The following is a 27,641-nucleotide window of genomic DNA, read 5'->3' on the forward strand; positions in this document are numbered from 1 at the left end:
GATTTTTTTTAATGGGGAGGTTCAGAAGTATTGTGATCACATCAATGACTTTTTAGCCAAACACCATAAAATAGCAAAGAAAGGGACCATATTGACTCAAGGGACATTATGTTGTTCCTAAGCTAAAAGTAAGTTAATTGTTCCAACAGAATGTGACTGATTGTATCTCCAGAGAAGGGGGCAGGGAAGAAGGACAATAATTGAGAAAATGATGATATTCCTAGGAAAGGAAGGAAGCAGGAAGATCAATGAGGCTTGAGAAGAGTTTGGATCCACCCCTTTCCTAAAGCTGAAAGGACCAGAAAGGATCCAGAAGCTAGTGGCCAACTCTACCCTCCGGAAAGATCTTCTAGAGTGTTACAAAGTAGGGACTCATCCGGGATAAGTTTGGGACAGGTCTTCAATGCATTTTCAAGAACTGGCTGGAGAGATTCTTGGCTGCCCTAGCTTGGAATGGATCCAGTGAAGAAAAAGTATACTTTATTCTCTTTTGTTTTCCAGTGTATTTTGTTTATAAGCTATAACAGTTATTTTTCAACAAATGTTTTATTTGTTAATTTGAATGGTCTGTACCAGTAATATCTGTTGTATTCCTGTATACCATATGAGGATTGTAGCTACTGCATGCAGTGTGTATTTCTCATACCTAAACTACTAATACCTAGTAATTCATCTACAGCATCCATTTTACAAATGAGGAACTGAGCCTCAGAAAGATTAAGCAACTTGACCAAAGTCACACAACTAGTAAAGTAGGAACTCAAGCCCAAGCTGGCAGAGTCCAAATCTAGTATTCTTTTCTCTAAGATTATCTCCAATTTATCTTGCCTATATTTTGTTTGTATATATTTGTTTGCATGTTATTTCCCCCCCCCCTTAGACTGTGAGTTTCTTGAAAGCAGAGACTTTTCCTTTTCTTCCTTCCTTTCTTTCTCCTTTCTTTCTTTCTCTTTCTTCATCTTTTTTCTCCTTCTTCCTTTCTTCCTTCCTTCCTTCCTTCCTTCCTTCCTTCCTTCCTTCCTTCCTTCCTTTCTTCCTTCCTTCCTTCCTTCCTTCCTTCCTTCCTTCCTTCCTTCCTTCCTTCCTTCCTTCCTTCCTTTCTTTCTTTCTTTCTTTCTTTCTTTCTTTCTTTCTTTCTTTCTTTCTTTCTTTCTTTCTTTCTTTCTTTCTTTCCTTCTTTCTTTCTTTCACCTTTTGTGCATCCACAATAGCACAGCATTTGACATTGGATTTGAATTAAGGTCTTCCTGATTCCAGGCCTGACATTCTATCCACTTCACCACCTAGCCACCCCTTAAAAGATCTGGTTTGTTGTGTTCAGTTATTTCAGTTAAGTCTGACTCTTCATGACCCCATGACCCCATTTGGAGTTTTCTTGGTAAAAATACTGGAGTAGTTTGCCATTTCCTTCTCCAGATCATTTTACAGATGAAGAAACTGAGGCAGACAGGGTTCATTCAGTCACTTTCCCAGGATCATACAACTAAGGGGGGGGGAATAACAGTCAGTATCTGAGGCTGGATTTGAACTCAGGTCTTCAACTCCAGGCCCAGCACTCTATCCACTGCACCACCTAGCTGTCTCAACAATAACAAAGACAAAAGACACTTAATAAGAGCTTGTTGACTCTATGATAATTCATAAATATTCTTTTTTTCTTTTTTACCTTTTGGCAAACCCAGACCATTTGCCTTATTTGTGATTAGTCAAGATAACTTGTCTGAGATTCTTATGGGCTGCAGGTCTACTGTATGAAGTTCAACTGTTGACCTAGACACCCCAAATAAATGAATACTAAATGTCTAATTCATTTTGGGAACCCCACATCTCTTTGGAGATATTCCAAACTTATTCTCCATTTGTGTTAACCTGCTGGTACTAGCAATGGGTTAGTCAGGAACTCCCTTTGGATTGCCCCTTGCATTTGTAGGAATCCTCTGGAGAAAATTTGGGGTGCCTTGTGCCTCAGGGACCTAGATGGAAGTTTTTGTCTGCAATGGGAATGCCTTGCATGTAATAAGGGGTCCCTGGAGACATTTTGGTGCACCGTGTATACAAAGGGACACTTAGAGAATTTGTACCCAGACCTCCAGGTGGATTGTCCTATATTTTAAATAAATTTGGAATAGTTTCACCCAGGAGAGTGTGCTTTCCCACCTAAGGCTTAGTGTGTGACTAATCCTTGGGGGGAGAGAATAGCACATTCTAGGAGCTCTGGAGGAACCAGACTTTCCCTCTGAGATGGGAAGCTAGATTTTCTCTCCCTTTTTCTTTTTTTAAATTGTCTTTGGGTCGAGGAAGACCTTCTGTAAGCACCAAGACACATAGTAACCTGTGAGAATTTGGTAAAATGATACCTTTTTTTCAAGTTATATCACCATATATTTGGAAGTACGGAATATCACTAGTTCCTCATTATTTGTTAATTGTGCCACATGGGCTTTCCTAAGAGTCTACTACAAAGTACTAGGGAAGGCACTGGAAAGGGACTGAGCTTTAACCTCCTCAAGGTACGAAAGAACAATGTAGAATTTGGGACCATGGTCTTGTCCAAAACACCCCAGTTAATTTTTTAATTAAATGCTATTTTTTTCAATGAACAAAAATCCATTTTCTCTTCGTCTTCACCCTCCCCGACCATTAAAAGAAAAGAAAAACAAAATCCTTGTAACAAGTGTGCCTAATTAAGCAACACAAATTCCCACGTTGGCCATGTCCAAAAAACATGTCTCAATCAGCATCCCAAGTCCATCTGTCAAGGGGTGGGTAACACATTTTGTCATCAGTCCTCTGGAATCATAAGTGATCATTGCATTGATTAGAAAGCCTTTCAGAATTTACAATAATGTTATTGTAAAAACTGACTTCCTTGTTCCACTCTGTATTAGTTCATCGAGTCTTCCCAGGTTTCACTGAGACTATGTGTTTCATCATTTCTTACGGCATAATAGAATTTTATCACATCTACATAGTATAATTTGTTTGGCCAATCCCCAGTTGATGGTCACCTCCTTATTTCCTACTTTTGGCATTTGGGTAAGCATTTGGGGGTTTTTTGTTACTACAAAAAAGGTGCTAGAGATATTTTTATACATATGGGGGAGTTCCACTTTGATTTATTTGGGATATAGGTCTTATAGTGATATTGCAAGGTTAAAGGGTATGATGCAGTTTAATAACTTTTTGGACAAAGTTCCAAATTGCTTTCCAGAATGGCTGGAACAGTTTACAGATCCATCAATAGTGTATTAATGTGCCTGTTTTCCCACAACTTCTCCACCATTTGTCAGTTTCCTTTTTTTTGTCAGCCTTGCTAATCTTATGGGTGTGAAGTAGGACTTCAGAGTTCCTTTCATTTGAATTTCTCACTATTAATGATTTGGAGCAATTTTTTCATATGGTTGTTGATAGCTTGGATTTCTTTCTTTGAAAACTAACTGTTCATGTCGTTCAATAAGTTTCTCAATTGGAGAATGACTCTTATTCTTATAAGTTTAAATCAGCTCCTTATATATCTTGGAAGTGAGACCTTTATTGGAGAAACTTGTTATGCAGGTTATTTCCCCCTCAGTTATCTGCTTTCCTTCTAATTTTAGCTGCATTGATTTTGTTTATGCAGAAACTTCATTTTATGTAATTGAAATTGTCCATTTTATCTTATGTGATCCTATTACTTGTTGGGTCATTATCTCTTCCCCTATCCATAGATCTGAAAGTGATTTCTGATTTGCTCCTCTAATTTGTTTATTATGTGTGTTACCCTTTATGTATGTCATGTACCCATTTGGAATTTTTCTTGATATATGGTAAGAGATGTTGATTTATACCTAGTTTCTGCCAGAATGTTTTTCTCCTCATCAGTTTTTGTTTTCAGTCAAATAATGAGTTCTTACCTTAGGCTTCTGTATACTGTGTACTTAATCTGTTTCACTGCAAACTGTATTACAAAGCAGCAACCATCTGAATGATTTCATTAAGAAATAAAGGGAAGAGAAGCAGAGTTTTTGGAAATTCTTTCAATCTTTAAAGAGATGAATACAGCCCATTGCTCTAGCCTGAGTCTTCTGTATCTGTTCCAAGGTACCTACAAGGTCTGGACAGTTCCCCTTCTCTTCCTTCTTAGTCCCAGCTCAGCCCCCTTTCAGTTTCTCCTTTGTCCTATTGCCTTGGAGCCCTGAAGCTTCCCAAGCTTTATTTCTTAAGTCCCATGAAGGGCTGGGGCCAGTGTCTCTCCCATATTGTTCTTGGTAGACCCTGATCCTTCCCCTCTATCTTGCCTTCTCAAATTCTCAGCTGTAACACAAGTCCTTCTTCAGGCTGAGAGATCATGAGAGTCCAAAGCACTCTCAGGGTAGAGAGGTAATGATTGTGCCTCTAAACTGCAAATCCCAACATACAAGACAGTTCTCAAATTCTTATTACAAATCAATTAATAAATGCTTATTAAGTACCTACTGCATACCAAGGATTGTGATATGAACTGAGGATACAAGACAGAAATGCAATAGTTCCTTGTGCAGTTCACTGCCTAGTGGGAACTAAGTGGTAAAATAGAATGCTTGACTGGGAGTCAGGAAGATCTGAGTTCAAATTAAGTCTCAGATCCTCACTAGCTGTGTGACCACGAGCAAATCACTTAACCTATCCCAGCCTCAATCAATCAACATTTATTAAGTGCCTACTATATGCTAGGTACTGTACTAAGTGCCGGAAATATAAAGGGAGGCAAAAGATAGTTCCTGCCCTCAAGGAGCTTACAATCTAACAACACACAAACAAATATCTACAAAGCAAGCTAGATACAGGATAAATAGGAAATAATTAGAAGAGGAAAGTCCTGGAATCCTCACACCCCTTCCCCACTGATTGAGCCTGTGGGTTTGCAGTGCTGAGGAAAGAGCTTTGAATCAAGGAATCCAAAGACTCAGTCACAGACTGGCTGTGACATGACTGGATTCCATCTGGCCCTTCCCTTCAGGAGCTCCCAGTCTTCCTGAGGGCTGAGGTGACAGCTCTGCACATAAAAAGCACTCATATATCACATGTTTATAAATCGCCTGCTATGTGGTTGGTCCCAAGTGCTGGGGATACAAAAAAAAAAAAAAGCCGAGACAGGAGTTGGTTGAGTACACTGGGGGTCAACTGCAAGGCCTCAGACATAGGAAGTGTCTGATACTTGGTCCTCACAACAACCCTGGGAGGTGGAGGCTATTATTATCCCCATTTTACAGCTGAGGAAACTGAGTCTGAGAGAGATTAAGTGACATTTCCAGAGTCCACCCAGATATGAAATGTCTGTGGCAGAATTTGAACTCAGGTCTTGTTGACAACAAGTTAAATATGCTAGCTACTGTCCCTTCTTGCTGCCTCAATGAATGAATGAGCAGAACTTCTCTCTGCTTCCTGCTGCACCCAGAAAGAGAAGTTAAGGCTCTTGCTCACACAGTCAGTGTCAGAGTCAGGATTTGAACTCACACTCCCTCTGACCACAGACCTGGCCCCCTCTCAGTGCTACATGCTGATTCTCTGCCTTGGGATCCTGGCCAGCCCACATGGGGAGACTGCCTTCATTAGCAAACAGCTCCATCTCCTTGGTGGGACTGGGGGTGGGGTGGAAGGGAAACCATCTGGGAACCACAACGTGCCAATGCTAACGTGGCATGTGGACCACCAGGCAAATCCCAAGCAGTCTCCTGAGAAGGAAATAGGTCCTGGTGTCTCCTGGGCCATCTGCTGGTGGTGAGACCCATCTCCCCTCCTCAGGTTTCACCTCCTGGCTCTCCTCCTCCTCCCCTCGAAGCCTGGGGCCTGTCTCTGGGGAAGCCTCACCATCGGGGTGGGGGTGGGGGTGTCAGGGATGCCTCAGTTTCTTCCTCTTTGTACTCCCTGGGGCCTCCCAGGCTGCAGTGAGAAAAGCTCCGATGAACCTGTATCCTAGAAAAATGGGAGTCGGTGCCACAGTTCTTCCCTCTCTAAGAATAAGAGCCCAAAGATTCACCCAGTCCAGCTCTCTTATAGGATTGAGGGGGAAACTGAGGCATGGGGGGGAGGGGGGGACTTGCCTTAGAACACACAGTGGGTTAAAGCAGGCAGGATTCAATACAGGAGGAGGCAAATTGGCACTGGAGGGGAGGGAGAAGGGAGGAGAGGGAGAAGCTATCCTCATTGGCACCCCCGCCCAGCCTGGGGTGGTGCCACATACTTCCCCTCCTCCTCCAGGTGGGGGTGGGGTGGAGAACAGGAGGTTAGAGAAGCAATGTGGCACAGTAGAAAGGATGGTGATCTTAGATCAATCAACTAGCCAGCAAGCATTTATTAAGCACCTACTGTGTGCCAGGCTCTGTGTTAGGTGTAAAAAATGAAACAATCCTTACTCCAAGGAGCTGCCATTCAGATGGGGGAGACATACATAGAGAAATACATGTGGAATAAATATAAAACTGGCAAATACAAATATATTAAAAGGAGTTAAAGACAAGGGAGTTGGGGGAGGAGGGAGGGAGGGCCCTGAAGTTGAAGGGCTCAAGAAAGGTTGGGGGCAGAAGATGGTGCCTGAGCTATATCTTAAAGGAAGAGTGAGGAGGGTCCCTAGGCCTGGGGGACAGAGAACCTGAGTTTGAATCCTAGCTCTAACATTTACTAGGTAACATTTACAGGGTAGTGAAGGGCCTTGAGCCCATGCCGCACTGTCATCAGTGGAAGGACCTGGGAGCATCGTTCAGGCTGGAAGGAGAGAAGACTCGGGGGGAAGCTGTGGGGCAGAAGGAAGCAATCCTATTCTCAAGGAACTTGAATTCTAATGATCTGATTGAGGAGTGGCTGGTATGAAGTGGGGGAGAGAATTCCCAAGCCGGGAGTTCCCCAGATCTGTACAATCCCAGCTCTGGCTCCCAACTTATTCCTCCGATGAATTTCTCCCCTGTTCACTCCTCTCAGTGTAGTGGCAGCGCCATGCGATTGATTGATGCTCTGAGGGGGTCCTCCCAAGTGGGAAGAGCCTAGATTTGAATCCAATGCAAGACTGTTGGCTTGTCATTGTAAGCCGGGACTCCGTGAGTGGAGGGAGGGAGCTTCTGCACCACCATGGCTGCTGAGCAAGGAAGCTGTTGGCTGGATTTTTAGCTGAACAAGTCAGGAACACCATCTACCATCCCAGAGGGGTCTTAATCAGCGCTGGCAGAGAGATGGTGGAGGGATGTTGCCTTGGGTTCTTGAAGTACAAAAGTATTCTCTTCGGAGCCAGAACTGTCACTCCTGCTTTGGGACACTGTGTTGGGGACAACCCTTGTGTCCCATGGATGTGTCCCATGGATGACCCATGAGACAAAGTTAGTTGTGGGAGTTGGGGGTGGGGCAGAAATAGAGACTTGGATTGGAGGGAAGGGGGCCACAGGAGAAGAGGGCCATAGCCACGGATTGCTTCATTCTGTTTTCATCCCCAAGCTCCCAACAGGTGCCTGGCACATAGTAGCAAATGAATAAATGCTTGATTGATTGACTGATAATTAACCAGACATTTGGATAGGGGAGATGCATACATATAAAAATACATATGGAATAAATATAAAGCTGGCAAATACAAATATGTTAAAAGTAGTTAAAGACAAGGAAGTTGGGGAAGGAGGGAGGGAGGAAGGACCTCGAAGTTGAAGGGCTCGAGAAAGGCTTGGGGCAGAAGATGGTGCCTGAGCTACCTCTGAAAGGGTGGCTGTGCCAGGCACTATCGGGGACCCCAAGAAGTGCCCCTAAACTGCCCCATCAGACGTCAGCGTCCTGAGGCAAAGTCTCTTTGGCCCCAGGCTAGTTTTGTCTCTGCGCCCCTGGTCTGCACAGGCAGTGGTTTTCTACTTCCTCCTCCTCATTATCTTCATGTCGACACACTCCCCTCCCCCACTACAGTTGATCCCATTTAATGAGGGCTTTTCCCTCTTGCCCAAGCAATCAACAGATGGAAAGTCGGCTGTTTCTGGGAGGGTAGCCCTACTTAGCCATCCCTTCTTCTCCAGTGGGATTAATGTGCCTCTAATCCCTGTAATCCCTTGGACAATTTGAGCCATAATCCCTCTGTTTCAAAGCAATATCCAGATGGCTTCCGGGGGAGAGCCCAGATCCCAGAGGAGGCCCACTTCCTGGCCTCTCCTCTGTTTAGCAGCATCTCCCCATCCCAAATCTGAGCCTTAGAGTAGCAGCTCAGCCTGGGGAAAGGCAGGACGCCCCATCTTCAATCCCCTGCCCATGGCCAGAGGGCCCAGAGACGCTCCCTTCCACCTGCACCCCAGCCTGCCTCCAATGGCCCTACCCAGGAAATGAGAGTATCCGAAATGGGGAATATTTAGGAAGCAAGTCAAGTCTGCCCCTCCAAGTTCTGACAAATATTTATTAAGCAGTTACTTGTGGGCTGGGCACTGGAGCAAGCGTTTCGAATACAGAGAAAAGCTTCCTCGAGATCTCATATTCTACTGGGAGAGACAACATGAGTGCAAAACTATGTCCATACAAGATATGCACTGAGGGGAAAGTCCTCAGAGAGAGGAGGGTCTTGGGGGGGGATCGGAAGTGGGATGGGGAACACGCCTCCCACAGCAGGTGGGATTTCAGGTGAGACTTACAGGGAGTCAGGAAAGCTTGGAGATGGTGGAGGTGAGGATGGAGAGTATTCTAGGAATGGGGGGCGGGGATTAGAAGGGCGTGAGAAAGGACTGGGTGATGGGGGATGAGGATTAGAAGGGTGTAAGAAGGGGCCGGGTGAAGGGGGACTCAGAACAGTGACAATCACTCCCAATTCCCCAGCCTTTTGAGTTTCACCCTGTTCTCTTGTCTTTTTCATCCCTGGGAGGCTGAGAGACCATGGTGCCCTGGATAGAGTGCTGGACCCAGAGTCTGGATCCCAGCTGGGACATCCACTAGTTGTCTGACCCCAGGCAAAGCACTTCCTCTAAGGGGCGCCATGAATAAAGTGCTGAACCTGGAGTCATGAAGATCTGAGTTCAAATCTACATCACACACTTACTGCCTGTGAGACCCTGGGCAAGTCCCTTCACCTGCCTGCCTCAGTTTACCCATCTGTAAATGAGGGAGCTGAACCTCCCATGACCTCTAAGTTCCCTTCAAGCTCTAAACATTTTGATCCCCCTCTGAGTCTGTTTCCTCGCCTGTACAATGGGGATAATACTAGCAGCACCCAGCTCCCAAAGAGATTGTGGGGCTCAGGTTCTTCCCCACCCACTGCCAGTGAGGGGGGGACCTCCCACCTCGGGGCCTCCTCTGGCTCTGGCATCATTTACTCTGCTCTAGGCCCTTGGGTCCCTTTTCTCTCGGACATTTGGTGATTCCATTATTATGGGAGGGATTTCTCCTCCCAGCTTGAATTCATCTCCATTTGTCTGCTCTGGGAATAATCGTATTAGAGACGATGATATGATGAATGAATGGTCCTAGCCAGCCACCTCCCAAGCCCAGGCAGAAGCAGGGCAATCTGATCACAATTAGCCTCTCCAGGGCTTAATTTACAAGACCCTCCCTGGGGTGGAAGGCTAAAACCCCTTGGGACCAAGCACGTGGGACGCCCTGCCCAGGCACAGGACAATGGCCACATCTGCCAAGGCCCAGACACCCAGCAGAGCTGGGGGTGCTGATTCTAGGGGAGGGAGGATAAGCTGTGCCAGTGCATTCCCTCCACCCATCTGGCTGCCAGCAAGCTTGGACTGAGTACCTTCGGCGTTATGTGCAGAGCCTTTCATGATGAGCTGGAAAGGTTTTAAAAGCTCAAAAATGGAACATCATGGACTCTCCAAGCTGGCAGGGACTTCAGAGGCCTCTAGTCCACTCCCTACAAGAACAGAACATGCCCAACAAGGGGGCATGTGATCTCTTCTGGAAGACTTACAGGGATAGAGAACTCACTACGCCCCAAAGTTCTCCATTTCGCTTTGAGATCACTCAGGAAGTTTTTCTGAACTTATATCAAGCCTCAGTTTGCTTCTTTGGAACCCTCACTCACTGCCCCAGTTCTGCCCTTTGGGGCCCTCCTTCTCTCTCAGCCCCCAATCTTCTCCAGGCTAAATGCCCCTGTTCTTTCAAACAATCCTCACAGGCTTTGAACTAAGGGACCTTCAGCTCATCAACTCATCTTTCCTAAGAAGAGATGCCTGGAACCGAACCTGGTACTCTACATGTCTCTCACTCTACACTTCTCTTGATAAAGTTCTGGCCATCATTCTGATGGCGGCAGCCAGGTGGTGCAGTGCATAGATCACTGGGCCTGGAATCCTAAAGACATGAGTTCAAATGTGACCTCAGACACTTACTAGCTATGTGACCCTGGACAAGTCATTTAACTTTGCCTCAGTTTCCTCATCTATAAAATGAGCTGGAGAAGGAAATGGCAAATCTCTCCAGTATCTCTACCAAGAAAACTCCAAATGGGGTCACAGAGAGTCAGATATGACTAAAATGAACAACTACAATCCTTATGATGATGAAATTCTGGAACAGAAGAGACTGCATTTAGAATCACAGACCTCAGAGGACACCAAATCCAACCCTCTTATTTTACAGATGAGGGAAAATGTTTTGTCCAAGGTCACACTCTGTCTTTCTCTTCTGCGACATTGGACTTCAAGCCTTGGTCTTCTGGTTCCAAACCCAGCATTCTACCTGAGCTGTTGGCTCTCAAACTAAGGACTCATAGGGGCCCTTGCAAGGGGCATTTTCCTCACAGTTCTGGCTTGAAGTCAAAGGCCTCAGAAGAGAAAGACAGATTTGGAAAGAGAACAGCTGGTTAAGAAAGATGGGATCACAATAAGATTCAGATTTCTGGACCCAGTCCTCCATTTTTGAAGGCTCCTGGCCATGGTGGAGGAGAAAATGAGCTTTTCTTTTTCTCTCTTATTATATAATTCAGCATGTTCCTAAAGTCTGGACAACTAGGAAATCTCATTAACTATGCATATTTTCAAGAAATGAAATAAGTGAAATTTTCAACTCTAATTTAATTAGCATAAATGAGATTTCACAAGAAGACATAGGAGACATATAGGAAATCTCATTAATTAATTAATCTCATTAATATGGAAAATAGTCCCAATAGCTAATGAAAGCTTTTATTCCATATGAAATTGTCATGGCTAAAATTTATGCTAATTAAATAAAATATTGTTGAAAAGTTCATTTCTTGAAAATATGCATAATTAATGAGAGTTCCTATGTGTCCAGACTTTAGGAACATGCTGTAGCTGTGTCTTAGCAATACAACAATTTAAAATACAAATTTAAATCCTGTGCTCTTAATACATTTTTTCAATAAATGTTCCCCATTCATTCCCGACAACAGTGATTTTGAGAGCAGTCCTACACCACCAAGGCAGTATGCTGAATTACTTATTTTAATGACAAGACCCTAAATGTGATGTATCTTCACCATTCTTTTTGGAAGTGTAGTTCAGTGTTGGCATTTTAATTCTGATCAATACCACTGCACAGCAATAAACCATTTAAAGAACAAATTGGTGTATCATAGCAAATATTCCTTATTGTCTTAGTTTGTAAAAATCTGTTCCTTCTTCTATTTCTCTCCCTCCAATTGATCAAATAAAAACAAAGCCCAAAAAATAAAACTCTCTCTAGACACACACACACAAGTATGTATGTATATACAACTGCAGAGTCTGGCAAAAACCATTCCCACGTTGGCCATGTCTGAAAATGTATTTCTCTGTCCCCATTTTAATTTTATCACTTCCTTTGGCAGGAGATAAGTGGTATGCTTCATCTTCATTTTTTTAGAGTTTTCATTTATCATTGTGTTGATCAGAGTTCCCAATTTTTTCTATGTCATTTTTCTCCATAATGTTGCTATCACTGTGTAATTTTTCTCATGGTTCTGTTCCTTTTACTTTGTATCCATTCATAGAGGTCTTCCCATTTTTCTCTGAAATCATCCATTTCATAATTTCTTATGGTTCAATAATATTCTATTACATTCATATGCCATAATTTACTTAGGCATTCCCAAAAGGGAACTCCCCTTTGTTTACTCTTTGGGGTTGTCATGAAAAGAGCTGTTATAAATATTTCTGCATATAGGTCCTTTTCCTCTTTTTTTATTTCTTTAGGGGCATAGACATATACTGGGTTATCTTTAGTAACTTCTTGGACATAGTTCTAAATTGTTTTACAGAATGGTTGGACCAGTTCACAGCTCCACCAACGATGCATTAGAGTATCTGCTTTCCCCAGTCCTTCCAGCATTTGCTGTTTTCCCTTTATCAGCTTTGCCACTCTGATAGGTTTGAAATGGAACATTGGTGCCATTTTAATTTGCATTTCTCTAATTATTAGCTATTTAGAGCATCTTTGTATGGTTGCTGATAGCTTGAATTTATTCCTTTGAAAAAATGCCTCTGTCATATCCTTTGGCCAGTTATGGATTGGAGAATGACTCTTAGTTTTATACATTTGAATCAGCTCCTTATCTTGGATGTTCCTTTACCAGAGAAACTTGTTTCAATTCTATTTTTTTTTTTAGTTTCATGTAAGGATTATCCATTCTATCTTATGTGATCTTCTCTATTGTGTAGTCATGAAGTCTTTCCTCATCCATGGGTCAGAAAGGTCATTTCTTCCTTCCTCTTCTAATTTGTTTATGGTATAGCCTTTTATATCTAGGTTATATACACATTATATGCACAGCTTATTTTGGTGTATGGTGTGAGGGTATGATCTAAATTGAATTTCTGCCAGACCATTGTCTAGTTTCCTCATAATTTTTTGCTAAATGGTGGGTCCTTGTAATGGTAATGCAAATCTGAAGATCTTCCCTGTCCCTTGGCCCCTTGATAGGATTAAGTGAATCTGAGAACCTTTCTTGATTTGAAAATATACTCTGCCCCCTAATAGACTGAATATGGTCATATGGAGCCTGTGGTGGGAGGCTTGTTTTTCAGGAACACCCACACCTTATTGCTTTGTAATTGGGCAGTAGGTCAAGAGGGTTGTGACATTTTCTGACGCAGGAGAAAGCTATATATACCCTGATGTGAGGTTTTGCTTTGGGGGTCACTTTGGGAAGAGTTGTGTGATTTGGCCAGATGGGACTCTGGGCAGCCGTTGAGCCCCCCGGCTTTGAAAACTCATATGTTGGTGCTTCCCTCTCTGGTAACTGACTAGATATGGATGTAATGGTCAGACAGCTAGATGCCCTGCCTGCTGAATTGTGTTATTTTCTATTGTAACTTCTGTTTGTATTCTCTGAAGTTCATGGTGCTTTTTCCCCTGAACTAGGTAAATGATATATATTTGATTTATTGAAGTAAGATTGTTAACCCACTGTGAGTTGCTTTCCTTTAGAAAAGCAGATCTAAGAACCTGTGCTAGAAGCCATCCTGGGTATGCTAGGGTGCTTGCTGCTACAGCCCATCTCTCAGGAACTTGGGCCTTTGGATCTTATCAAATACGAGGCTGCTATTTTTGCTCACTTCTGTATATTGGCATCTCCACATCTCCACTGATTGGCCTCTTTTTTAAACCAAATCATTTTTGTTTTGATCACCACTTTGTAGTACGGTGTACGATCTGGCACTGATGGACTGCTTCCTTCATACTTTCTTCATCATTATTCTCAAGACTCTTGACTTTTATTCCTCCATATGAATTTCACTAGTGATTTTTCTAGCTCTATAAAATGAATTGGTACAATTTATCTCCCTAGAGTCTTGCAAAATTAACCAAAAAAATGTTAAACTGAAAAAGTATGGAGAGAGAGAAAACTGTCTGTGCATAGGCCTACCAAACCGGAGGCCACACAGAGGAGCAGTGAAGAGGCCCAGAAATTCACAGGAGACAAAATCTAGGAAAGGAGTCAGTCATCCCACTTCTGATGCGTTCTATCACGTTCTATCTACGTGACCTCGGGTGAGTCACTCAACCTGCTAGGTCTCAGTTTTTCCTTACATAGAATGAAGGCATTGGGTTATAAGACCTTTGAGGTCTTTTCCATTTCTAGAACTATAATCCCATGATTCTATACAAATTCATGGCCTTACATATTTATACATAAATGCTCAAACTATGGGTACTGGAGATCCTAAAGCCAAAAGTCAGTTTGGACCTCATGAGAATAATGGAGATATGATGGGTCTGATGACTGGATATGGCTCTGGATTGCCCCACCTTATAGGAAAGGAACAGACTAGGCAAAGGGGAGGAGGGGCAGGGTGACACTGCACATTAAGGAGTTGTAGTGATGTGAGGAAATCTAAGAAATAGAATGGGACAAAACAGGTAGCAGACACATGGCTGAAGATCCACTGAAGCAGAAATGTAAGCAATATTATCACTAGTGTGTCCTCCAGACCCTCGGACAGAAAGAGAAAGTAGATGAAGAGGCCCAGGACAGAGTTGTGATGCAAGTCATGAGAAGCTCCAATTATCTAGTCATCAGCTCTCTCTCTCTCTCTCTGTTTCTCTCTCTCTGTCTGTCTCTGTCTCTCTCTGCCTCTCTATGTCTCTCTGTCTCTCTCTCTCTCTGTCTCTGTCTCTCTCTCTGTCTCTCTGTCTGTCTCTCTCTCTCTCCTTCTGTCTCCCTCTCTTTCTCTCTCTCTCTCTGTCTCTGTTTCTGTTTTTCTCTTCCTGTCTCTCTGTCTCTGCCTGTCTGTTTTTCTCTGTGTGCCTCTGTGAACATTAAAAACCAAAACAAAGGCAGCTATGTGGGATGGAAAGCTAAGATAAAAAGGATAGTAATAAGAGAATAATACCTGGTTGACCCTGATGAGTCTAATTCCCCAAGCCCTGATGGAATCTGTGCTTGAGTCCTGAAAGAGCTGGTGGATGTGATTTATGAACCACCATGAAGGATCTTTGAGAGACTGGGGAGAATAGGAGAAAGTCTGCAGGCTTTAAAACAACAACTGTTTTTCTAGAGAAGGGAGAGGGTGAAGTCTTCAAGTACTAGGCCAGCAAGTTTGATTTTGATTCCTGGAAAAATCCTAGATTCCGTAAAGGAGCAGTTGATGAATTGCTACAAAGAGAAAGTGCTCATAGAGAGTCAGCCCAATTCATCCAAAACACATGAATCATCTGATCTAGATATGACTTGATGGCTAGACTCAAAGGAGAGTGCAGAGTCCAATGCCAACTCCAAGGTGGTCTTCAGTGGGGTGCCCTAGGGATCTGCCTTTAGAACTGTGCTGTTCAGCATTTTCATCAGTGGAGTAGATGAAAGCATGGATAAAATGTTTATGAAATTTTCAGATGACACAAAGCTGATGGGATAGCAAACATGTTAGATGATGGAACCAGTCTCTCCCCACAAAAAAATCAACAGGTAAGAGCATGGGGTTAAAGATGCAATGCAGAAAATAAAATATATAGGAACAATTGTTAAAGCTTGAGTTTTAAAAATTGACTTCACCAGTACAGGATAAGATGAAAAAGATCCAGGGGTCTCAGTGGACAGCAAGCTTGATTGTTCATAGCTAACAAAAATGAGGCATGGGCTGAGGAGGTGAGCGCTCCTCTGCTCTAGTTAGGATTATCATGTTTAGTTCTGTCTGCCGTATTTCAGGGAGAATAATGATACACTGGAGAGTATCCAGGGAATGGCGACTTTATACATGGCGAGCCCTTAAATGTTGGTTGAAGCTTGAGGTTCTTTTTAAACCATATTTTCAGTTAATAGGCATTTATTTGTTCCCCCTCCCTCTTCTCCCCCCACGTCCTCATTGAAGAAGAAAAACCAAATGCTCATAGCAAATACTCATAGTTAAGTAAAACAAATTCCCACATTGGCCATGTCCAAAAATGTGTCTCGGTGCACCCTGCGTCTCTTCCCTTTCTGTCAGGGGTTGGGTGGCAGGCTTCCTCATCTGTCCCCTGGAGTCAGGGTCGGTCTTTGCCTTTGTCAAAGTTAAGTCTTTGTTTGGCTTTACCACTGTTCTGGTTCTGCTCACTTTACTCTGCATCAGTTCATACAACTTTTCCTGGGTTTTTCTGAAACCATCCCCTTTATCACTTATTTTATTGTTGTTGTTAATGTTTTTTCAGTTGTGTCAGACTCTGTGACCCCATTTAGGGTTTTCTTGGCAAGGATACTGGAGTGGTTTGCCATTTCCTTCTCTAGCTCATTTTATGTGTGGGGAAACTGAGGCAAACAGGTTTAAGTGACTTGCCCAGGGTCACACAACTAGTGAGTGTCTGAGGCTGGATTTGAACTCAGGTCTTCCTGACTCCAGGCCCAGTGCCCTGTGCAATATAAGCACCACCTAGCTGTCTTTTATCTTTTCTTACAGCACAATAAAAGCTTTCTATCATATTCATATACCATAAATTGTTCAGACATTCCCCAATTGATGGGCACCCCCCTCAGATTCTCATCCTTTGTAACTGTTAAAAGAGTTGCTATAAATGCTTTGAATCTTTTCCTCTTCTTCTTTTTGAAACATTTAAAGCTGGTCTGGTCCTGAGAAACCAGTTAGTCCAACCTCCTCATTTTACAGAGGAGGAAATTGAGGCCTGAAGAAACGAAGTGAGTTACCTAGTCGGTAAGATTCAAATCCAAACCCTCTGACTTCAGATTCAATGTTCTTTTCCCTGACTGTACCATACTTAAGTCCGGCAGTGTATTTCACTGGTCTGCCCCTCTTGAGATCATGGCTCTCAGTTTCCTCATTTGTAAAATGAGGCAGTTTCACGAGGGGGCCTCAAAGTCCCTTCTAGTTATGAAAAGACGCCCTTCCTCAGCTGTGAGATCCTCAAAGGCAAAGGCTGCATCTTCTGTCACTCTTGTGCTCTTCCCCTCCCAATGAAGCCAGGGGCCTTTGCAGAGAAAGTACTCAGCCTTTCCCATGAATCTTGAAGGAGGAGAGATGAGTTGTTACCAAATATGGTTGAAGAGCCCACAAAGGCTTGCTTTATCTCTCGGGGCGGACTTTTTCACCCTGAGTCTGGGTGGGTAGGCTGGCAGGGGTGAGGGGATCTCTTTGGTTCAGCAAAACTGGTTGGGTCTCCTGACCAGGAGCAACCCTTCTTTTTAGTCCCCTAAATCCACCATAAAGACCAAAGATTAAACAGGAAAGAGGCAGTGCAGGCTTCTAGAGAGAGTGCTAGATTTCAGGAATTCAAAGACCTAGGCTCCAGTCCCAGGAATTTGTTTTGTGACTTTGGACAAGTCACTCCTCTCTGGAGCTCACTTTTCTCATCTTTAAAAGATGATGGTTAGATTAGATGACCTCAAAGGTCCATTCCAATTAAGACATTCTACAGATTGATTTCCTTTCAGTTTGGGTTGTGTCTACACTCATGAAGTGTTTCCGATCTACACTGTGCCCGGCAAAGGGCTTGGGTTCAAGGCCAGGTGTCCAGGGACTTACTTCTCCACCCTCAACTCCCACCTCCAGGAAATGGCAATGCTGATTTTCCCAAAGGCTTATGGCAAAATATGATGTGGCTTTTCTTGTGAGAGTCTCCCCTGGGTAGCCCAGGTATACCAATGGCCCTGAAGGCAGTGAAAACATATGCTGGCCACAGGGTGGCGCCCCTACCCAACAATAATGATAGTGTAGGGTGAGCTTAAAGGGACCACAGACAACAGTTGGAAGGGGCCTTGGAAACTGCAGGATCATTGCTACAGACTTGGAAGGTATCTCCTAGACCAACCCTCCTATTTTACACAGCGAGAACCTGAGGGGCAGTGACTTACCCCAGGCTGGGAAACGTCAGAACCAAGACTTCAACTCATGCATCTTGACATTGACAACTAACGTTGCTTCCAAAATAAATATATTTAGAAACCTTTAAGAGGTTACAAGAGAAAGAACATAACATCTCAGCACTGAATAAGACCACCAAGCCCAGCCCTGAAGCCAGATGGAATCAGCCTATTCCCTCTTGCCCATGATGGCCTTTAAGACATGTAAAGACCATGGTCATACCCTATAGGGTGTCTGAGTTAGAAAAGATCTCAGAGTATTTGTACCACAAGAGGAATTCCCTCTATGACACTGCTTCTAAGTGGCTATCCAAGCACCATCTGAAGACCTTGAGTGATGAGAAACTCATCACCTTTTTACGAAGAGAGTGTTAGGAACTAAAGGTAGGTAGAACCCTAGGGTCATGGAATCCAGAGTTGGGAAGGGCATTAGGGATCATGTAGTCCAGCTTACTAATGTTACAAAGAGGGAAACTGAGGATAAGAATGGGGAAGTGATTTAAGAGCACAGTGTAACTTCATATGAGTCAGGACTGGAACTCAAGTCTCCTGACTCCCAAGCCATTATTCTTCCCACTCCACAACAGAGAGAAGCAAAGTGTCTGTCTGAAGTTGCCACCATTTTTTGTTACTGTTCTTCTAAAACTATATCCCCCATAACGGAACATTATACCCCAGCTGTGGGTATAATGTTTCCCCAGGAACTGGCTGCTGAGGGAGAACCCCTCAAGGAGCTTATATTCTAATAGAAGACAACACATCTAGGGGAGTAGCCAGGGGGGTGTATTTTGGTGGTGTTGAACTGATTGTTGCTGTCAGAGCTAGAGTAAGAAATGAGGTTGGAGATGAGGAAGAGAGAGGGAAAGGGTGTTTGAGGGGTGGGGAAGAGCCCCTTGCTAGAAATGGTGAATGCTCACCGATCTGAAACCCAGGGGGCCTGTGGTGGAAAGTTGGATGGAGAGGTTGGAGCCCTGGTGCATGAAAGATTGAAGGTAGGGTAGGAAGGAGTAAGGGAGGTAATAATGCATCCCAGCCCCTACCACATGCAGGTGGTTAAGTTTAAACAGCATTATTGAGATTTTCTCTATCACTTACTTAAGTCTAGATAATCAACAAAACAATCAATCAAGCCCTGATCTACAGCATTTACCAGTTTCCAAGGTATAAATGCTCATACAGAAAGTTTAACAGTTGGTTCTTTCTAGCTGGTAAGATCTGGTTGCAGCACACTACTGGTTATATATCTTTAAACTTCTACATGTTGAATAGTCTCTGCGTGCTGGATTCTATGGTTCTAGCATGCCAGAAGTTCTAGGATTCTGCTTTAAAGTTCCATGTTGTTCTTAGGTTCTACTATTTCTATGCAGAGAGGCCATCTCAAGCCTCCGTACTTTTGCCCAGGCTGTTCCCCATGCCTAGAGAGCCTTTTCTCTTCACCGCTGCCTCTTACATCCCTCATTTCCTCCAAAATGCAGCCCGGTGTCACCTCCTATTCTACATGCGGCTTTTCCCAGGACCTCCAGCCATCAGTCTCCATGTACTAATGCTGAATATATTTTGCATGTTCTTTTATGTGCACATTTGTTTTCCCCAACAGAACGTAAGTTCTTTATGAGACGAGAGTATGTCACTTTTGACTTTGTCTCCTTTGTACCCAGCAAAGTGCTCAGCATACAGTTGGTGCTCAATAAATGTTTGTTGATTGATGGAGTGACTGATGAACAGCTCTGACGCTCTGTCCTTTCTCAGCCTGATGTCAGGCCTTGCATCCCTGGACGCCAAGACCTCCAGCCGCTTGGGAATCCTCACTGTGGCCTACTACCTCTGGACCACCTTTGTCGCTGTCATTGTGGGCATCATCATGGTCTCCATTATCCACCCTGGCGGTGCGGCTCAGAAGGAAACCACTGGCCAGAGTGGGAAGCCCATCATGAGCTCAGCTGATGCCTTGCTGGACCTTATCAGGTAATTTCATTTCTCTGTCATCCTCCACTGGGGCTGTTTTTAGTCTGGCTCCCAAAAGGGGGCTTCTCACTGGCCAATCACCCAATAGGATACTCTGTTCCTGGCTTTAAAAAAAGAGATGGGGGGATCTGTCCTAATATCTTCCCAAGGAAATTACCAAAGGAAAATAAGTCACTTCTTAGTTATCTGGGCCCCTGGAGGGGTATACATGGATAATACAAAAAAAAAAAAAAGGTAAGTCAACTAGAAAATAATCTATGAGCACCAAGTCTTGGAATCTAAACCAATAAGGAAGATTTGATTGATTCCTGAGAACCTCTGTGTAAGATAGGATGCCTGCCCTGAAGGAGTTTGCCAGGAGAAGTATTCAGAACTACTCAGAACCATAGAACCATTCAGAACACTGGAAGAAAGCAAACAGATGGGCAGGGAAGGCAGGACATCCCTGCAAATCTCTGCACTTGGGAATTTCCTTCTGCATTGTAAGAGTCAGGGTATTTTCTCAATGCTCACATTGTTAGTAGTTGGTAGTGGGTATCTCTCATAGACAGAGACCTAGCTTCAGAGCCAGTATGAACTGGGTTCAAGTTTGGGCAAATCATTTAATGCCTTTGTTAAGTAAGAACCCGGGAATTTTTCTGAAACCAGAAATTGAAAAATAAAGACTGATATGTAATGGGAGAGGAAGTTTCTCACTGGGGTTCCTTATACTAATGAAATCTCAGGTCTGGTAAAACAATAATAATGATGATGATGATAATCTGCAAGGCACTTGGCATTCAAAATAGTCCCTGCCTCTCCTCCCAAAATAGATTTCAAAAGGCAAAGGGAGATGCTTACCTGGATCATCAGCAGATGACATCTACCCCCACAGCTAGCCAGAAAGGTGGTTAGTCTAGCACGTTGTAATGCCCAAACCTTGGCAGATATAGCAGTCTGACTCGTATGGAATTTTCTTTAAAGGGGAGGCTAGAAGTCATTAACAGAACTGCACAGCTTTTCAAAAGCAATCCAACATGCTTACTTCATCCTGTTCAATTCTGGGCCCAGAACACCGTTCATTTGTAGCGTCTGTCCAAATACATATGCTGATAGGACAGCCCCATGTGGGTCTTCTTGCTGTGGTGATTGACTTACATCCACTAAACTTCTTTAGGAAAGGGTCATAATCTGTGTCCATGTCCATTCCTCCATCCATTTCCCATTTTTTTGGCATCAACCTATTCTTATTCAGTTTGGAATGATTTTAATTAAAAATAACAGATCTTGTTTTTATTTTTATTCTGTTTTTCAAGGGGAGGAGTTCCTTTAGATCTTTGCTTTAAGTCTGAAGTCTGAGTGTGTGCCACAAAAATCTTGGAATGCAATCTAGGGTCTAGAAAGAGGGAGTCGATTGCCCCACTGTGCTCCATCCTGGAGGACTGGGTCCTTTTCTGGGCACCACAATTTTGGAAGGGCATTGATGGTCTGGAGAGCAGCCAGAGCAGAGTGAGCAAGTTCATAAAGGGCCTGGAGACTGTGCTCTTCAAGGATTAGCTGAAGAAACTGGGGCAAGGCAGTCTGGCCCTAGGGCTGAAGGGTTCTCTTTCCTCAAACAATAAGGGACTCTCTGGTGGGGGAGTCATCAGCCTTGTCTTACCTGAGGAAGCTCCATGTCTAGGAAAACATCCTCACAATGAGCTGACCCAGACTGGGAGGGGCTGCCTTGGGAAATGGTGGGTGTTTCCCCCACTAGAGGTCTTCAGACAAAGGCTGTTGGGTGCAGTGTAGACAGGAGTCTTGTCCAGGCATAGGTTGGATTAAATACCAGTAAGATCCCTTCCAACTTCATGATTCTATCCACAAAGCACTTTCCTTTCCACAGTCCTGTGAGAGGAGGAGAGCAAAAGGGCATGAACCCTGACTCTGGAGTCAGAGGCCCTGGGTTCAAATTCTGACTCTCCTGTTTACTGCCTGTAGAACCTTGGGCAAATCTCTTCAATTCCCCAGGCTTTAATTTCTCCACTTGTAAAATGAGGAGATTCAACTAGAAAGGCTTTAGGGCCCTCTGTAGTTCTAGATCTAGGCCCTCATTTTACAAGAAAAACAATAACAAAAAAACAAACAGCTGAGGCTCAGACCGGAGGCCCCACAGCTGATAAGTGTTAAAGGTGAGCTTCTTTGGCAGGACTTCCCATAGCAAGGTCCCCCGCTCCCTGTCGCTTTCCAGCCACGGGCAGGTGCTGGACTCTGTGGGAGCAGACTCCTTAAAGTACTGTAGGTGAAGCAAAGATGGGGGAGGATGAGAGCCAGAGGGGTTCTGGGGCCTGGAGAGGAGGGGGCCAGCAGAGCTCTGCCTGCAGGGGAGAGACTCAGGAGGGCCAGCAGAAGGAGAGGCTGGAGTAACCACTGAAAGGGTTAGAAGGGGCAGAGCCCCCAGGACTCAGATGGTCACTCGTTATCCCCAACCCTCAGCAGACCACGTCTGGAGTCTGGGACTCCGTTCTAGGCACCACTTTTTAGGAACAATGTTGATCAGCAGGAGAGTGTCCAGAGGAAGGCAACCAGTGTGGTGAAGGGTCTTCAATCCATATCATATGAGAACTGTTGGAAAGAACTGGGAATGTGTAGTCTGGAGAAGAGAAGGCTCAGAGGAAACAATAGCCACCCTCATGTATTCGAAGGGTCATAGGATGAGAGTGTGCTGGAAGGGAGTTAGAGAGAGGGGAAAACACATTACTAGTCTGCTGGGATACTTTGTAGGTAGTTAAATATAGACTTGCTGCCTCCCTCCCCCTCCCACTTCCATGGCTGAGCCTGTCTCCAGGTAGAGCCACCCGGGCTCCAAAATGAACCTCTCATTATCCTAACTCAAAAGAAGTCCAGAGACTAAAGGTTTAGACTCATCTCCCAGCACTCCCAGCCGAACTGTCCTCAGAGCCCACAGTCCTGTGAGTGTGTGTGTGAATGTGTGTGTGTGTGAGTATGAATGTGTATGTGAGTGTGTGTGCATGTGTGTCAGTGTGTATATGTGAGTGTGTGAGTGTGAATGTGTGTGTGAATGTGTGTATGTGTGAGTGTGTGTGAGTGTGTATATGTGAGTGTGTGAGTGCGTGTGAGTATGTGTATATGTGAGTGTGTGTATATGTGAGTGTGTGTGAGTATGTATATGTGTGAGTGTGTGAGTATGTGTGAGTGTGTGTGAATGTGTGTGAGTTCGTGGGTGTGTGAATGTGTGTGTGAGTGGGGGGGGCACAAAATCAGACATAAACACAACTAACCACAGAACTGGGCCCAAATCCCATGCCAACTCTTCCAACACTTCAGGGCACCGAGGAAGGTACAGAATTTAGATAAGACGCCCTCCCAGCCCAGATGGAGTCTTTGTCAAGAGGGAGCTAAAACATCCACACAGGCAACAGTGAGAAATCATGAGAGGGGGTACAGCTCTGAGGCACTGTCCAAGGAAGGGAGGACCATCACTGTTTTATCCCCAGCACCTAGCTTAGGGCTTAGCACATTGCCTGGAACTTAGTAGGTGCTTAATAAATATTTATTTTAACTGACCATCATAGAGCAGGCACTTAATATAAATACTTGACTGACTAAAGTTTGACCAATATAAATCATTTGCCATAGGAAAACTAAAAAACCCCAAAAAGCACTTTAGTAGCTAAGCACGCTTGCCAAGTAGAGACACGGATGCCAAGGACAATATCATTTTGAACATAAGCTCATTTGTAATTTCTTGCAGAGAAAAATGATGTTAGTTTATGAACAGCATTGCCTCATAAAACAGAGAGAAGTATTGAAGGGTAAAACCAGTTAAAAAGCTTGATGAGAGAGGTAAAGTGAACTAAACAGGATCATTCTGAATGTATTTAAGGTTGAGTCCAGAAAGAGAACAACAAAATGGTGAAAGAGAGAAAAGATCAGACAAGATTTTTATGACAAACTTTTTTCAACATCAAGGAAAGTAGAGGCACCATGTTTTGACTCTAACATCACAGTCCTAGAGGTATTTGTAATGTTAAGGGGATATAAGATCTTTTCCGCCCATTAACAGGCACTCATTAAGGGGAGCTTGCTTAAGGAAACTTCCTTGCTTGCAGGAAGGCTTTCACACTTTTTGCTAATTTCTAAATAGAAATTAGTCACAGAGGGTTGTGATGCCCTCTGACTTTAAGAAATGTATATATACTCTGAGTTGATATTTTGCTTACTTAAAGGGGCCTGTGCATATAACACAATGGAACCACTAAGGGGTTGAGTCATAAAGATATCTGAAAAAAGAGAAGATACTGAAGACACAGAAAAGAATCTCAGACCTTCTTAATTTCCCTTAAGGGCAATTAAGAGAACACCAACAGCTACTTAACTATATACCTATTTTCATATTTCATAAAATTTTCTTGTATATAGATCTCATAAAAATAATGTGTTATAACATATACACATTGATGCATTGAGGTCGTCCTTGATAGGGATAGTAGTTGGGAACAGATAGGCTTTCTTAAAGTGAACCACATATTTTATCATCACATACAAGATCCCATTGTGGTCCTTATTTGCTTATTATTTCGAAAATGTTTTGATTCAGTAGAGCAAAATGCTGACTGAAAGACTCCCTTCCAATGTGGTGTCTCCATCCAGCCATTTAAATAATTCGAAATTTTTCTAAAGATATAATAGTATTAACCTTGTTCAACTCTCCCCTGATCTTTAATATCAGGAAAGGCAAATATGTGCATGTATTGAAAGAGAGAGAGAGACAGATGCTTATGTGGTGAGGCATAAAACATGGAAACATATATGTCCCAAAAGCATTCACCACTGTCATGAAGGAGACATGGATCAAAGTCCTTGTTGAAGGGGAATTTCTTGTGAGTAGTGAAGTCTTCCATATGTTCCTGTTTATAGATGACATTGGGTGAGTTGTATGCAGTCATAAAATACTGTAGAGCCTCCTGGAAAAGATTTACAAGTCAGCAGAGTTTGGAGTAACCATCTCCATAGGAATAATCAAATGGATGAGGAATTTCTATTAACCAGTCAGTTAGATTAATAGAGAGACAGACAGACAGAGAGACAATCAGAGACACAGAGACAGACAGAGACAGAGAGTGAATGGACAAGACATAGGCTCCAGAATTAAGTGGAAAGAGGAATGTAAGCTGGTATGAAGGTGTCTTTTTAATATCATAATTCTAATGGTGTCACTACATGTCTGTGATTCATGGAACACTATAGTTTCCACTACCTCTCCTGTGAGAGGCAGTGACATTGAGTATCACTTAGAGGGCAATTAAGGGACTCATGGTGCATGTGAACAAACTACAACACGTGACAAATAGGGAATTATGAAAGACAACCAGAATAAAGGATGAGATTGAGGGGGAAATGGTGGGTTAGTCATGTGCCAAGAGCTAACCCTCAGATGCTGAGCAACTCTGCTCCCAATGTCACCCTCCCAATGCTAGGAGAAAACAAGGAAGACCACACCACGCTGTTTCGCCCCCTCCCCGCTGCTGCGGGAAGGTTAAGGTAGGACACAGTCATTTTGGATGGGGAGGCATAGGCACATTGCAATATGCTTTTGGGGGGGGGGGAATATCCCCATCAGTGAATTAGTAGACCCACTGAAGTCTCTGGGGAGTGTAAGGAAGACATGGGGCAGGCAGAGTTTTCTGGAAAGGTGAATGAGTTGCTTCCCAGGGAAGTGAGTTCTCTGTCCACATTCTCAAAGAGGTGGTCAACCGCTTGTCATAAATGCCACATGGGGTTGAGGAGAACCCTGCCCTGGGAGATGGATGACATATTCTGGGATTCTAAGATTTTGTGGCCAAGATCCCTGACTCTGGGATTCTCAGTCTCGGTTGGGGGCTGTGGGAGAGTCCAGCATTCCAAGTTTATTCTCTGGCTATGGTTGCTTCTAACTCAGTGAAAATTGATCCTTTCAGTTTGAGGATATTTCCATGGGTATTCTCAACCCAGAGGCCATTTGTTTTGGAAAGTTGGGTGAGTAAGTAGTTTCTCCCCATTCCTTGGTCAGAGAGTACAGAAGGGTGCTGGTAAGGCTTTGGTTAGGCAGTGTGGGGAGCAGGGATAAGGGATTCATAGAGTCTCCAGGGACATGGTAGAGTTTCCCCTAAAAGCATTGGCCATGTGAAGGTCTACTTGCCACTCACTCATCCTCTCCTGTGGGAGGTAGTGATATTCCCATCAATGGAGGTCTTCCCACAAAGACTGGATATTATGTTTGTTGTAGTTGGGGTGCCTGTTTATTTTGCTGCTGCTGTTTTCTTTGCCAAATGGAATGACTCCAGTGCCTGAAAGGACAGAACAATAACCAAAAAATGGCTAATAGGGAGTTAAGACCCAAGCAAAATAAAGAGACAATAAGAAAGCTTTTAGCTGCCCTTGAAGAGTTCAAGTCACCTGGCCGAACAGAGTCATATCCTTGGGTGCTTAAAAAAGAATTGCTGCTGTGATGTCTGGGCCAGAGATATTTGAAAGATTGTGCAGAATATGAGAGTTACCCCCAAACAGCAGCACAGTAAATGTTATTCCCATCAACTTTGATTGCAGGTAAAAAGTAATCAATTAAGTAGAATTCATTAATCCTTACTATTGCAGGGCACCATGTTAAGGGTCAAACCTCAGTTTCTTCATTTGTAAAATAAAACTTGCAACACCATTTTCCTGAAGTTGTTAAAAGGAAAGTGTTTTTTAGATCTTAAAATCTCTACTAAAATGGGAATTTATCACATTGAATTCGTGCTATTCTTGGGTTCATATGTTTTTTAAAGGCGAAGAACTCGTCAATTTCTCCTGCTCATTTTCTCCTACCATTTATTTAGCAGTGACTGCTTCTCTAAATGGATGGCTTATGTGTGTGCTAAGTCAATGGCCACAACGGAGAAGAAAAAAAAAGCCTACATAAAAACCTTATGTATCTTGAAATTTATTAAAGAATATTAGCTTTATAGTCATTGGAAGCCTTGGGAATTTTGGAGACAAGAGTACTGTGTACCCTCTAGTTTGTTTCTCAAGATGAATCTCCGTAAGTTGCCCACACATCACAGGGCACATATTCTCAGGTCAACTTTTAAGGATGGCAACATCCCAGATATTTCAGGGAGCTGGATAGAAATATTGTAACATATATATCTAGCTTTTCCTTTTTGTGGGAAAGCCCCCATTTCTGATGTGTTTGTGGTGTTTTATTAGTCTACTTTGATTCTCAGAGGTTCCAGGAAAGTGATTGGTGAGGAAGTAAGGTGTTACCTGTTCCTTGCCTCTAGGAGATCCACATTTTTTAAAATCTTTGAACAGTGTAATTAGTTAACCAAGGGAAGAAAAGTCTGAATTGTCCCATGATTAGCAAATTGTTTGTGCCTGCTCTCATAGCCTTAGTTGGACTCTACAGAACTATCTCACAGCTTATGGACTCACTCCTCCTCATGAAAAAGAATTATTAAAATGGGAATTATTATATTGAATTTGTGCTATTCTTGGACTCATAAGGTTTTTTTTTTAAAGCAATTGGGGTTAAGTAACTTGCTCAAGGTTACACGGCCAGTTGTTTCTGGGTGTGGTGCTAAGTATCTGAGCCTGGATTCTATCCCCAGGTCATCCCAACACTGGAGCCGGTGCTCTTACTCGCTGAGCCGCCTGGCCGCCCCTAAGCAATTGGGGTTAAGTAACTTGCTCAAGGTTACACGGCCAGTTGTTTCTGGGTGGGTGCTGAGTGTCTGAGCCTGGATTCGATCTCCAGGTCATCCCAACACTGGAGCCGGTGCTCTTACTCGCTGAGCCACCTGGCCGCCCCGACTCATAAGTTTTTAAAGTGAAAAGACTCATCAAGTTCTCCAGCTAATTTTTTCCTGCCATTTATTTAGCAGTGAATGCTTCTCTAAACGGATAGTGTGTGTGTGCTAAGTCAATGGGAATTTTTATAAGAAGCTTCATGACTTCAGGGGATGAAATATTA

General features: G+C 43.5%; 1 protein-coding gene across 2 annotated transcripts in view; it reads left to right on the forward strand.

The window, feature by feature from the left end:
• LOC138164818 (excitatory amino acid transporter 5) overlaps window positions 1-27,641 on the forward strand; it is an 84,805-nt gene that overhangs the window by 23,693 nt on the left and 33,471 nt on the right. For both annotated transcript variants that reach the window (XM_069092748.1, XM_069092749.1), the window contains exon 3: window positions 19,454-19,669. In XM_069092748.1, coding sequence (XP_068948849.1) covers window positions 19,454-19,669 — 216 coding nt within the window. The remainder of the gene's footprint in view (window positions 1-19,453; window positions 19,670-27,641) is intronic.

Source organism: Petaurus breviceps, unplaced genomic scaffold, assembly GCF_028583685.1.
Source record: "Petaurus breviceps papuanus isolate PSGF00001 unplaced genomic scaffold, PetGlider_PUasm1.0 207, whole genome shotgun sequence".
In the NCBI taxonomy this organism is placed as follows: domain Eukaryota; kingdom Metazoa; phylum Chordata; class Mammalia; order Diprotodontia; family Petauridae; genus Petaurus; species Petaurus breviceps.